The sequence below is a fragment of the Monodon monoceros genome, unplaced genomic scaffold (assembly GCF_005190385.1).
Source record: "Monodon monoceros isolate NGI ecotype Baffin Bay Population unplaced genomic scaffold, NGI_Narwhal_1 Super_Scaffold_14, whole genome shotgun sequence".
Lineage (NCBI taxonomy): Eukaryota > Metazoa > Chordata > Mammalia > Artiodactyla > Monodontidae > Monodon > Monodon monoceros.
The window spans coordinates 17,260,037-17,274,895 of NW_021703770.1; the positions used below are offsets into that span (position 1 = coordinate 17,260,037).

General features: G+C 42.1%; 1 protein-coding gene and 1 pseudogene across 3 annotated transcripts in view; both read right to left on the bottom strand.

Annotated features, from left to right (window-relative positions):
* The window catches only part of DEPTOR (DEP domain containing MTOR interacting protein), a 140,106-nt gene that overhangs the window by 69,772 nt on the left and 55,475 nt on the right, over window positions 1–14,859 (bottom strand). For all 3 annotated transcript variants that reach the window (XM_029222942.1, XM_029222939.1, XM_029222940.1), the window contains one exon: window positions 5,194–5,372. In XM_029222942.1, the coding sequence (XP_029078775.1) occupies window positions 5,194–5,372 (179 nt within the window). The remainder of the gene's footprint in view (window positions 1–5,193; window positions 5,373–14,859) is intronic.
* On the bottom strand, window positions 11,244–11,351 carry LOC114895701 (annotated as a pseudogene).

Consider the following 14,859-nt stretch of genomic DNA (forward strand, 5'->3'; position numbering starts at 1 on the left):
CAAGGTACTCGGTCATTGTTTGCGAAAAAGGAATCTTGTAATATTTTATGAGCTAACAATGATTATAGTTGCAATATCTGACAGGCTGTGTGAGCTGATGCAATAAAAGTTGAGAATTTTTTTCCTAGTCTAGGGAAGCTTATAATTAGCATCCAACCTTCTTTACTGATTAAGAGCCAGATTGCCTTGATGTGAATCTTGAATCTACCATTTACTAGCTCTTGTCTTCAGCAAGTTACTTAACCTCATTTTAAGAACGAGAATTATTATGATACCTAACTCATAGAGTTATTTAAAGGAGTAAATGAGGATCAGAACAGTGTCTGGCATATAGCAGGGACTCTGTACATTTTAACTGTTATTTAGAATTGATCAGATCAAGTACAATAGCTGGCATTTGAGGGCCGTAAGAGGTAGACTCTGCTAAAAGCTTTTGCCCACCTTTATCGTTTAATTCTCACAGCAGCTCTGGGCAGGAAAGAGTTACCATAGCAGCCTTGCAACAGAAAAGCCTGCTTGTGGGGCTGGCCCGTGGCTAGCTTCTGGGAACTTGGCTTTTGAAAGGTTCTCTGAGTTACCATCTGATAAGGCAACTTTGCTTTACCTGGGACACTGAATTCTGCTGTACCAGCCTGCCCAGATTGTTTGCACAAACACTGCAATTAATGGAGAATACGTGCTTTCCTTCTGAGAGTCTGGAAGGCAGGGAGTGTGGCTGTCTGGGCAGGCAGAGTATACCTGTATGAGCAGCCCCCAATAAAAATCTTGCCCTCTGAGTTTCAAGTGGGTTTCCCTGGGCAGAGATATTGTGCACGTGTTACTGCATGTCCCTGCTGGAAGAAGGAACCAGTTCTGCTTGGCCCTGGAAGGGAGAACAGAGGAATCCTGCACCTGGATTTCTCCAGACAACACCCAATGTGTCTTTTTCCCTTGCTGATCCTTCTCTGTGTCTTTTTAAGATTAAAAAACCTTAGCCACGAGTCCAATCATATGTTGAGTTTTTCTAGTACATGTGGGTAGTCCTAGGATTTCAAAAAGCAAAACCAAAAACCCAACGAACCAACCAAACATAACAACTCTCAAAGGTATATAATATGACTTTAATTTAATAAATTTTAAAACCTGAGGAATGGAAGAGTTGAGATGTCGACAAGGTCCCACAGTAGGTGAAGGAGATGGGATGTAAATCCTGCCTGTCTCCCTCCAAAGACCATGTTCATTCCACAGTGCCCGGCAAGCCACACCCGATTACATACATCCTGGACCAACGGAAACTCCTTTCTAAGGCACAATGCCTAGTAGCTACCGGTTAGCTATGCAACCTTGGAAAAATATCTTAAAGGCTTTGAATTCAAGAATTCTTCACTGTAAAACTGTAATAATGATAATAATATCATTATATATATATATATATATATATATATATATATATATATACACACACATATACATTTGCATGCAAGTTAATTACTCAGCTAACAAGTTCTGTCCTGATTACAGAGCACCATTAACCATTCATAAATGAAGCTGGTTAGGATTTCATAAGTGGGCTTGATTTTTATGCCTACTGGTTTCAAGCTAGGGAACCACTTTTATCCAGCAACCTTTTGCTCAAAGCCTAGAGGCTGACTTTCTTTCATGTTTAACTTATGAAATTAATTATTAGCTGGACAATTCAGAGCTCTGCTTAAGATACTAGCTGGTATTTATCATTAACTCTAACGTACACATATGTGGTGGCCATGTTTTCATAACTCAACGTTAGAATCTGTGATCTAGCAATGAGTTGCTGGGAAACTGGAACTCCCTTGGAAACTCTGACTCTGTATATAGAGAATATTCAATCCTCCTAAAACCATGGAAAACAAATTTCTGTGGATAAGATTTGCTAACAATAATTCCTTATTTTATCCTTTACATCACAATGTTATGGCATTTATGTTTATAGCATTATAAAATTACACTGTAGGGGCTTCCCTGGTGGCACAGTGGTTAAGAACCCGCCTGTCAATGCAGGGGACACGGGTTCAAGCCCTGGTCCGGGAAGATCCCACATGCCGTGGAGCAACTACGCCTGTGCGTCACAACTACTGAGCCTGCGCTCTAAAGCCCATGTGCCACAACCACTGAAGTCCGTGCGCCTAGAGCCTGTACTCCGCAACAAGAGAAGCCACCGCAATGAGAAGCCCACGCAGCGCAACGAAGAGTAGCCCCCGCTCGTCGCAACTAGAGAAAGCCTGCACAGCAACGAAGACCCAACGCAGCCAAAAAAATAATAATAATTACACTGTAATTGAGGTGTAATTACTCACTCTTCGGAAATCATTTGGAAACAATTTGTAGCATCCTCTATCTTCTCTCTGAAGTCGAGATGTACATTATCAGTCAGTAAACGGTAGTATAAAATTCTGGTTTTCTCTAGAGTTTGGTATCACCAAGTTTTCTGTCTGGAGCAAAGATGACAGCATTAACTCTAACCCAAACACACCATTTTTCATGGTGGAAAGCCCCAGTCACTCCAACCAATTCTGAGTTCACACTTATTAGTGATAATATCCATTTGGACATTACCACCTGAGTGGCCTCATACAAATTACTTAACCTGTTGGTGCCTTGGTTTCCTTATCTGTAAAATGGAGATAATAAAAATACCTGCCCTGTAATTAACGGTTACTATTTTGTACACTTAAAAAAAATTTGTTAAGAGAGTTGATCTCATGTTAGGTGTTCTTACCACAATAAGATAAATTTAACAACAACAAAAATTAGAATATCTGACTCAAAGAGTTTAAGAGGTTTCAGTAAGTTAATGTGTAAAATCTCTAGGACAGTGCCTGGCACATGGTATAAAATAAATAACCAATAAATAAACTATATCCTACAACTTCAATTGCTCTCTAATTGCTTCTATATCCGTTTTATAATCTCTACAAGACTATAAGCTGTTTAAGGCCAGGAACCATACTGGCATTTTACAATTCTATCCACCTTCCAAACCTCAATCAATAGCCCAGCAGGAAACATATCAGACCGTCAATAAACAGCTGTGAGTACCATTGTGGCAACATCAGTTAGGAGAAAACACCCCAAAATATACTGAGTGGCTTGAGTGCCTTGCAAACCAATGCTTCTAGATCAGGGGCTCTTCAAAATATTTGACCACAATGCAGAGTACTAATTTTTATGTTACAAATCAGTGCACACATGACTATGGTCATATGTTTATATAGTGTATATCTAACTGAAATAAACGTTTTGCAAAACAATCCTTGACCTTATTACGTAAACTATGCTCTGAAATTTTCTATTCTAGTTAAATCCAATTCACTGCATCTCAAACTTTTAAAGTGCATTCGAATCACTCAGGGTTATGCAAAAATGTAGATCAGATTCAGTGGGATCAGAGATTCTGCATTTCTATCATGTTCCCAGGTGACACTGTGGGTCCATGGACCACACTTTGAGTACTAAGAGTCTAGTCTAGTCTATGAAAAAAAATTTTTTTCTTAGTTTTTTAAAAAAAATTTTATTGAAGTATGGTTGATTTACAATGTTGTATTACTTTCTGCTGTACAGCAAAGTGACATTTATACATTCTTTTTCATATTCTTTTCCATTATGGTTTATCACAGGATATTGAATATAGTTCCCTGTGCTAAAAAAAATGTTTTTAATGCTGGGGGAATGACTCCCTAAACTTATTTCACTAAACCCACTAAAGGGTTGCAATCTGCAGTTTGTAAAACACTGCTCCCAATAATTTCAAAAGTTTCTTTCAAATAATTCCATTATTATCTCCCTAACACTGGGATAGAAATTCTAGGCCTGTGTAGAAGTGGAGGTAGGAGAGTTTACAGTAAGAATGATTCAAGTTATTACCTTTAATATTGACTCCTAGGCTGAAATGCTTATCTGGTTCCCAGCCCTTTCCTCACTGCTCTAAGCCTACACCTTGCAGCTATATTAGTACATTGATTGAGCACTTATTAAGAGCAAGGCACTGAGCCAAGTGCTTTATATCTACCTCCTGTACTCCTACAACCAACCTATGCAGGTATGCCCATTTTACAGATGAGAGAAGGTAAGTAGCTAATCACTGGTGGAGTTGGGATTCCAGAGCCTACGTTCTTGCAATAGCCAGCCTCATAAGAACTGAGATGGCTCCAGTGATCCTTGCCTCCTGGTTAGCAGACGCATAGTCCTCTCTCATACTCAATAGGACTGACCTGGTAACCAATAGCGTATTGAAGAAACAACAGTGTGTGACTCCCAAGGCTCAGTTAAAAGACACTGTAGCTTCTATCTTGCATTCTCTTGGATCACTCCCTCTGCAAGAAGCCAGGCTGCCATGTCATGAGAATTCTCAGGCAGCCTTATGAAGAAGTCCATAGAGCAATGGACAGAAGCTTCCTGCCAACAGCCCGCACCAGCACTTCTATGGTAGGCACGGAAGTGAGCCACTGTGGAAGCAAATCCTCCAGGCTATCAAACCGTCAGATGACTGTAACCCCAGCCAATGTCTTGACTGCAACCTCATAAGAGACCTCCAAGCCAAACCACCCACTAAGCTCCTCCCAAATTCCTGAGCCACAAAAACTATGTGAGATCATAAACATTTATTATTATTTTATACCATTAAGTTTTAGAGTAATTTCTTATGTAGCAACAGGTAACGAATAGAGTTCCTGAACAGTACATGACATTGCATTATGATTCAGCTCTAAAAGGAAAAGTGAAAATCTGAAGGCCTTTGGATACTTCCTCAGTGGGGCAGCTTGAACCATGGTTCAGCGAATTTTCATTCTCCCAATGCGACCAACCTTGCGAGAGCCATCTACTTCCCATCCAGACTTGACCAGATAACCTGCTATAGCCAGCTGGACATGAAGCTGTAATGTTAAATCACACCCAAGCAGAAGTGTTTGGAGACACTGCAAGAATCTGCCTGCCTTCTCTAGCTTCTGCCCTCATCTGTCAAAACAATATAGTCCAGAGAGTGGATGCTCCTTTACTCTGAGTCCCAGAATGAGAAGGCATGAAACACACAGCTGAATGTGACCCCCAGTTTGGAGACAAGCCAAGCTGAGCCCAAGCAGAGGCACAATTGACTTACAGAGCCATGACTGAGAAATAAAAGCCTGTAGTTGTAGCACAAGATTTTAGGGTTTAGCAAAAGCTGACCCATACACTCACCGTGCTGTATGATGCTGTGCTCCATAAGCCGGTGGCAAAGCTGTTCCGCCTCTTTCCTTGTGGTGGCCTCACCCTCCTGAACCAGCCAATCCAGGAATTCAGACGCCATGAAGGTGCGCTCGTACTTGACCCCTTCCTCTTCCCTGGGCTGCAGGAGTGTGTTTTCAGGGCTCATTAGCCTGGAGGAAGAAAGTGGAAAAATAAATAAATAAATAAACCTACACTTACCAGTGGGGAGAGGGAAGAGAGGAGGGGAAAGATAGGGTTGGGGGTTAAGAGGTACAAATCACCACGTACAAAATAAACAAGCTACAAGGATATATTGTCCAGCACAGGGAATATAGACAATATTTTATAATAACTTTAAATAGAGTATAATCTATAAAAATTTGGAATCACTATGGTGTATACTTCAATATCGTAAGTCAACTATACTTCAATTTTAAAAAAAAGAAAGAAAGAAAAAGAAACCTACACAAAAGGAAAATTACTCATTTGAAATCCCACATCCTAGGCTTCTGTGAAGTATCACCGCAAGGTTGTCAGACAGACAGATGTGGCTGTCATGTGTTGCCCCAAACGCAATTGTCAAGAGAAGGATCTGCTTCAGAAGTGAATAAGATGCATTTTTTCCTGGTGATTAGAAAAAAACTGGAAAAGCAATCCAAAACTCTAGCTTTAGCAAACTGTATTCAGTTTAGCCATCTTGAAAGGGAGTTCCTGACCAAACCCCACCCTACTTTCCTAAAAAACTCTCGTATTTCTTTCCTAAAGGCATTTTTCCTTTTCCCAAGTCATTGGGCTAATAAGAAGACAACTTGCTATGGACTGAATGTTTGTGTCTTCCCAAAATTCACATAGTTGTTAGGGGAACCACTGATTGAAACCACCCACCCTAGCCAGGCTGGATAGTAGCCACTTGCATGAGTCATCTTACAACAGGAGGTCCTGGTAAGGAACGCGGAACTAACAAGCTACCACCAACTGGAAGAATTCAGGAAAGGTCAGAAGGAGAGAGGAGACGCCAGTCCATATGTCCTCCCAACCTCCCAGAATCCTCCTCGCTGGAATCCATCTTGGCTGAGTGATGCAAGCGCTACCAGGAAGGACCCTGAGTCAGAATGATTGGCCAGAGATAACCCAGAAACTAACCCCATTCCCATAAAACCCGAGAATGCGAGCCACGTGGCAGAGCAGTTCTCCTGGGTTCCCTTACCCTCCTGCTCTCCGCCCGGGCGCCCCTTCCCAATACAGTCTCTTGCATTGTCAGCACGTGTGTCTCCTCGGACAATTCATTTCCGGGTGTTAGACAAGAGCCCACTCTCGGGCCCTGGAAGGGGTCCCTTCCTGCAACACAAGGACTAGGGGTGGGAAAGATCTTGGGATATGTGAGGGTGTGAAAGGAAATAGGTGTGCCCTGACATAATGGGGGGGTTGGTAGGGAACAGGTCAGCAGATCCCATGGGCCCCACTGAGGATTCTATTCTAAGTGCAATGGAAAATAATTGAGAAGTCTCAAGCAGAAGTATGACAGGATCTGATTTAAGAGTTCAGTATATTGGCAACAACTACATAGTATGCTCTAAATGTATTTCCACGTAAAATACATCTGATATGAGAGGGTCCACCTATTAGGCTCCCTAGGGCCCTAGAAGGGGCCCCCCTTTCTGCAACATATTGAAACACTAAAGACCAACGTGATAGAATTTGGAGATGGGGCTTTTGAGAGGTGATTATTTCATGAGGGTGGAGCCCTACTGGGGAGGAAGAAGTTTTCCTCTACCCTTTTAGTTTCTTCTGGCTGGTCTAAGAAGTAAATTGACATAAGACTGATTAACAGGAGAAAATCATACAAAAGTTTAATAAAATGTACAGGGGAGAGACCCAGGGAAACTGAGTAACTCACCAAAATGGCCAAAACCCTCACTTTATTTATTTTTTTAACATCTTTATTGGAGTATAATTGCTTTACAATGGTGTGCTAGTTTCTGCTGTGTAACAAAGTGAATCAGCTATATGCATACATATATCCCCATATCTCCTCCCTCTTGCGTCTCCCTCCCACTCTCGCTATCCCACGCCTCTAGGTGGTCACAAAGCACAGAGCTGATGTCCCTGTGTTATGCAGCTTCTTCCCACTAGCTATATATTTTACATTTGGTAGTGTATATATGTCCATGACACTCTCTCACTTCCTCCCAGCTTACCCTTCCCTCTCGCCATGTCCTCAAGTCCATTCCCTACATCTGCATCTTTATTCCTGTCCTGCCCCTAGGTTCTTCGGAACGATTTCTTTTTTTAAATTTTAGATTCCATATATATGTGTTAGCATACGGTATTTGTTTTTGTCTTTCTGACTTACTTCACTCTGTATGACAGACTCTAAGTCCATCCACCTCACTACAAATAACTCAATTTCATTTCTTTTTACAGCTGAGTAATATTCCATTGTATATATGTGCCACATCTTCTTTATCCATTCACCTGTTGATGGACACTTAGGCTGCTTCCATGTCCTGGCTATTGTAAGTAGAGCTGCAATGAACATTTTGGTACATGACTCTTTTTGAATTATGGTTTTCTCCAGGTATATGCCCACTAGTGGGATTGCTGGGTCATATGGTAGTTCTATTTGTAGTTTTTTAAGGAACCTCCATACTGTTCTCCATAGTGGCTGTATCAATTTACATTCCCACCAACAGTGCAAGAGAGTTCCCTTTTCTCCACACCCTCTCCAGCATTTACTGTTTGTAGATTTTTTGATGATGGCCATTCTGACCGGTGTGAGATGATACCTCATGGTAGTTATGACTTGCATTTCTCTAATGATTAGCGATGAGCATCCTTTCATGTGTTTGATGGCCGTCTGTATATCTTCTTTGGAGCAATGTCTACTTAGGTCTTCTGCCCATTTTTGGTTAGGGTTGTTTGTTTTTTTGATATTGAGCTGCATGGGCTGCTTGTAAATTTCGGAGATTAATCCTTTGTCCGTTGCTTCTTCGTCTGCAAATATTTTCTCCCATTCTGAGGGTTGTCTTTTTGTCTTGTTTAAGGTTTCCTTTGCTGTGCAAAAGCTTTGAAGTTTCATTAGGTCCCATTTGTTTGTTTTTATTTCCCTTTCTCCAGGAGGTGGGTCAAAAAGGATCTTGCTGTGATGTATGTCAGAGAGTCAAAACCCTCACTTTAAATACTACCTTCAGGTAAAGACAAAAGAGGATGTTGGGGTAGTGGTTCAGGACTTCAAAGGGGAGGAAGGCAATTCACATAGAGATGTAAAGGCAACTGTTTGGTAAATAAATGTTTGTTGTGTCATGCAGAGACAATGGGACACAGAGGGGAATTTTAACAGACTTCCCAGGTTTCTCCTTGCCTACACACCTAGCTCATACTATAGTTATCTAAGTTGATAGCTCCCTTCCTGGAACAGGTCCTCTATCTAAAATTTTTTGGGCAGTTAGGTCACAGGTCAAAGGTTCTTCCAGAGTCTTTCGGGCCTTGATTGTTTTCAGCTCGAAGTAATCCACACACCAAAGAGACATTTTGGGGTGGCAAACTTTGTTCCCCTACAGACCCACGATGAGATTACTGTCCTTATAAGAAGGGACAGAAGAGAACTTGCTTCCTGTTTCTCTCTTGTGATGATAATACAGTGAGCAGACCTCTGCAAACTAAGGTGCCTTACCATACACCAGGTCTGCTGGCGCCTTGATCTTGGACTCCCCAGCCTCCAGACTGTAAGAAATGAGGGTCTACCATATAAGCCATCCAGTCTATAGTATTTTTGTTAAAGCAGCCTGAACTAAGACAACTACATAAGTCATTCCTTTACAACCCCCCTAGCCCCACGTATCCTGTCTCACACCTACCTTCCCATGCACTCTTCACTCCTCTAGCTTCTGCCTTTACTACTAGGGGCACAAGCATTCTCCCTTGTGTCCATATACGATGGACATCTTGTAGGTCCCCCATGTGGTTGACATTAATAGCATCAGATGCTATTGAGCACTCCCCTCAGTTAGAAGGACGTCACACACTGTACTGCTTTCCCTCTGTCCCTACCTTTTCTCAGTGACCATTGTGGGTTACCGCCACTTCATCTCCATGGACTTTGAAGGCTGGAATCCCTTGAGATTCAGTTCCCCAAATATCTCTCTTCTCTCGTCTCTCAGGCAAGTTCTTATATCCCCATGGCTTCAACTACCATCCATGCCCCAAGGATTCTCAGATTTATATCCTTAGACCAGGGCTCTATTCCCAACCCCAGACCTTTGTATCCACATGGACATCCCAAAGACACCTCAAAATCAACAAGCCCAAAACTGAATTCAGGTTCTTCCCTCCAAACCTGAGGTCCTGTGCCTGTGAGAGCTTCCACCATGCAGCCTGAAAACAAGGCTTCATCCATGATGCCTTCATCTTCCTCAACCCAGTCTATCAGTCTGAACTGTGGTTTTTACCTCCCAGATAGCTCTCATATATGTCTAAGTCTTCCCATCTTTGGCACTGCCACTGCCTTGGCCCAAAATACCAACACCTTTAACCTAGACAATTACATTGGTTTCTTAATTGGACTATACTATGCACCCACTCTTGTTCTCAACCCAACCTCAAGCACCCAAGACCAGACACAGGAATTAAAAATGATCTTTTAAAAATTTGAACCTGAAAATGTCCTGCCACTGTTGAAGATACACTTTAATGGCTTCTCATTGCTTTTAGGCTAAAGACCAAAACCCTTTATATGGCCTATAATGCATGCATGGCCCTGACCCCATCCCCTTTGGAACATTCTCACCTCTGGCCCCTGTGTGCTCCAGAGATGCTGGGCTTCTTTCAGTTCAAACATATCATGCCCATCTACCACAGGGCCTTTGAATATGTCATTCCCAAACCTGGAACATTCCTCCTCACTTCTCTGGACTATTCCTCTACTCCTCAAGCCTACTTAACTCCTTATCCTTTGCATTTCAATCATTATCGGATCTCCATTGCTCCCTATACAGTCTACGTAATTATCCGATTAAAGACTACCTTCCCTACTCAACTATAAGCTCCAACAGGATAGACAGAGTCCATGTTTGTCCACAAAACCTTGTACAATGAAAACAGAACCTCATAAAATGTCACAATCATTGTATCATCTTCCTTTAGAACTGTTCCTGATGAGTTCTTGTCTTCTATATGAAAGTTCATTTCTCTCTTTTGAAAACCTTCAGGTCTTCTCAAACTAACAACAGTATGCAACACAAATTGTACCATTTCATTCTAGAGCAGGAAGAATCCTTAGAGATTATTACGATACAACCCCCTCTTCATCCATATGAGAAAAATGTAATTCTCATCCAAAGGAGAAAAAGTGAATGACAGCATTCAGTGTTGTGGGGAGGAAACTTGCTCAGGGTCATACAAATGAGAGCACTCTACACATGTTTATAAATCATATCATTTGTGGGTAATTGAACCTGCGTACCTCAATGTCCACTCATATGATGTTCATTTTCAGTGCTTTCAGACTTAGAGTCCAATCCTGCTGTGGAAAGAATATTCAAGTAGGAATTTGAAGATTTAAGTTTTATTCAGAATGGGTCACTTGGTAGCTGTGAGATGAAAAGCAAGCCACTTTTCTTTTTATAACCTTCCTTTTTCTCAAGAGTATAATGATAGCTTCACCCATCTGTTGTGAGAATGATAGGGTGAGTGTGAATGAAACAACTTAACAATACAAAAGACAATGTATACACAAAGCCTTAAACTTAACTAATCATGGTGCGTTCCTCAGGGCGTGATGAATTTGTGCCAGTAGCTACACGGGGACTCCTCTGGAGTGGGACACCTCCACTCTTCCCAGAATCTTCAGAGTTCTACTAGTTGGAAGCTATGGAAGGAGCACAGCCTTGGGAAGTAGGACACCTGGGACTCAAATACAACTCTGCCACAAACTAATGACATGATTTTTCACTACTTCAAGTGTCCCCAAACTCATATTAAATGAGGAAGATAATACATGTTCTACTGCCTTCGCTGGATTGCTATCATTAAAAACTTTTGTTAGAAAGTCCTAAGAACGTAAGTGTATGCTTTTATATTTAAGAGTATTTACACTAAACTGATAAGAACAGATACCATACTTGATCTTAGTCAAAAGTCCAAGAAGTAATTAAGAGTAGTTATAAAAGCTTTTAGCGTATAACTGAACTTATTAAAAAACCTTATTCAGCTTGTAACAGAACTCACTTTAAAATCTTATTGGCAGGGGAGTGATAAATTAGAATTTGGGATTAACATATACACTCTATTATATATAAAATAGGTAAAAAACAAGGACCTATTGTATAGCACAGGGAACTCTACTCAATATCTTGTAATACCCTATAATGGAAAAGAATCTGAAAAAGAATATGTGTATATATATATATATACACATATATGTATATATATATATACACACACACACATATATACACATGTATGACTGAATCACTTTGCTGTACACTTGAAACCAACATAGCACTGTAAATTAACTATACTTCAATTAAACAAATTAAATCTGCAAAAAAAATATTATTTAGACCTCTTCCTAAGTAAACCCTCTTCTGTACTTTAATCCATCCTTAGAAATAGCTACTAGGCTGCTTTCAGAGGCTTAGTAGCAGCTGAGTTGGTATGAGCCATAAGAATTAGACTTAATGTAATAATGACCAGGCCCTTCTTAGAAGATGGAAGGGACAACTGCCGCATATACCTCTCAACACAAGGGGCAGAACCCTGACGTCCCATAGGAGACTATGCGCCATGATGGCCGCAACAGCTCCCGAGGCTTCTTTCCAACTGACTTCACTGCTTCTCCCATCAAGAGGTTGAGTCTATTTCCCCTTCCCTTGAACCTGGGCTGCCTTTGTGAATTCCACTACCCAACCAAATGCAACAGAAGCAACATTATTTGACTCCCAAAGCAAGGCTTTAGGAGGCCTTGCAACTTCCACCATTGCCCCCTTGGAATGCCATACTGAGACCGCGGTGTAAGGAAGCAAGTGCAGCCTGTTGGAGGTGAAGAGGCCACAGGCCCAGGCGATAGCCAGCACCAACTCTCAGACATGAGAATGAGGCCATCTTGGACGTTCCAGCTCAGCTGACCCTCCGGCAACCGTATGAATGAGCCCAGGTGAAACCAGTACAGGAATCGCCTTGCAAGCCACAGAATCAGGAGAAATAATATATCACTGTTGTTTTAAACTAGTCAGTTTTAAGGCGATTTGGCGATTTGTTTTGTAGGAACAGATAACTAGAATATATTCATATCAATGAGAAATGGCAAAAAAGATGTGAAACCCACAAAGAGGAACATGTCACATCAGTTGGAAAGTACTGAAAGAACAGTGAATGAATACTGGAAGGTCCTGGAAATAAACTGTATAAAATAAAGCCACATGGAGTTAGACCTGGGAGCCTGCATCAGTGATAGGAATCTAGAAAACAATATGCCTAAATAAGGAATACTACCATTTCCTCATTTCTTTTCACCCTCAAATAAGGTATTTTCTTTTCTTTTATTTATTTATTTATTTTTTTTTTTTTGGTCGCTCCGAGCAGCATGTGAGATCTTAGTTCCCCGACCAAGGATGGAACCCATGCTCCCTGCATTGGAAGCGCAGAGTCTTAACCACTGGACTGCCAGGGAAGCCCCCAAATAAGGTATTTTAGAGTGAAGACGAGCTTCCTCAGTTTTCCAGTTTTAGTTGTTATTTCTCTAAGAAATCTCCCAACCCACAAATCTAGACCACGTGCCACTTCTAAGAGCTCCCAGAGTCCCTGAAAGGCCTTCTCAGAGCCCTGGGGAAATGGCCTGCTCACTTAACTATAAGCTTTTTGAGACCAGGATCCCTGTCTATGTGGTTGACAGCTGCTTCCTAGTACAGGAGGTCCGAGAAAAGTATTTTCTGAATGATAAATGAAGCTCATTTCTCTGCATTCCCCTGCTACACATCATTATCCAAGAGTATATAAAAAATGACCCCCTTAGAATTCCCTGGTGGTCCAGTGATTAGGACTCCATGTTTCCACTGCAGGAGGCATGAGTTCGATCCCTGGTCAGGGAACTAAGATCCTACATGCTGCAGAGTGGCCAAAAACAAAAAAAGGCCCCCTTAGAATGACCCTGTGTGGAGACGAGATGAATCAAGAGTTTCTGCCCTGGGGCTTCCCTGGTGGTGCAGTGGTTGAGAGTCCGCCTGCCGATGGAGGGGACGCGGGTTCGTGTCCCGGTCCGGGAGGATCACATGCCGCAGAGTGGCTGGGCCCGGGAGCCATGGCCGCTGAGCCTGTGCGTCCGGAGCCTGTGCTCAGCAACGGGAGAGGCCACAACAGTGAGAGGCCCGCGAACCGCAAAAAAAAAAAAAAAGAGTTTCTGCCCTACTGATACTCCATTTAAGATACAGACACAAACGCCTGGCCTTCACTTCTGTTGTCAAACCACTCTGTCCCTTCCAGCTTAGCAATTTTCCTTTCAGGGTGTGGGGAGGACAAGTGGATAGCGGTTTATTTGTGTCACTTCTTGAAACCAGAAAAATGACCTGCCAGCCCTCTAGAGCTCCTGCTAAGTAACTCCTGGCCTCTGGACAAATGGCTGGTTAGCTGCTGCTGCCAATGTGAGCTTTAGACAAGAGACCAGTTGGCAGGCCTGCCTGGATCGGCTCAGCTAGTTATTTAAAACATGCTCCACAACCCTTAGCTCTTCCTTATTTCATTTTCCCTTAAAATCAAGCATAATACTACTCCTATCCAGATTCTTCTCCTTAGGACAAAGGCTTGCCTGGGATTGATTTTAGTATCAATATGTAGTCACAGTGTTAAAACAATAATTTGACTCACTACTCGGTCCAATGATCTCTTGCTATGTAACAAGTTGCCCCAAAACTTGGTGGCTTAAAACAACCACCATTTATGGGAATGTATTTAAATTGGTGCAGCCAGTATGGAAAACAGTACGGAGGTCCCTCAAAAGACTAAAAAGAGAGTTGCTATAAGATCCAGAAATCCAACTCCTGGGCATATATTCAGACAAAAGTATAATTGAAAAAGATACATGCACCCTTATGTTCTTTAATTTTTTTTTTCTTTTTTTGCCACACTGCGCAGCATGTGGGATCCTAGTTCCCCAACCACGGATCGAACCTGGCGCCCTGCAGTGGAAGCACAGAGTCCTAACCACTAAACCACCAGGGAAGTCCCACCCCTATGTTCTTAGCAGCACTATTTACAATAGCCAAGACAAGGAAACAATCTAAATGTCCAGTGACAGATGAATGGATAAAGAAGATGTGGTACATATATATGCAATGGAATACTACTCAGCCATAAAAAAGAATGAAATAGGGGCTTCCCTGGTGGTGCAGTGGTTGAGAGTCCGCCTGCTGATGCAGGGGACATGGGTTCATGCCCCAGTCCAGGAAGATCCCACATGCCGCGGAGCGGCTGGGCCCGTGAGCCATGGTGCTGAGCCTGCGTGTCCGGAGCCTGTGCTCCGCAACGGGGGAGGCCACAGCAGTGAAAGCCCCGTGTACCGCAAAAAAAAAAATAATGAAATAACATTTGCAGCAACATGGATGGACCTAGAGATCATTATACTAAGTGAAGTAAGTCAGAAAGAGAAAGACAAATACCTTATGA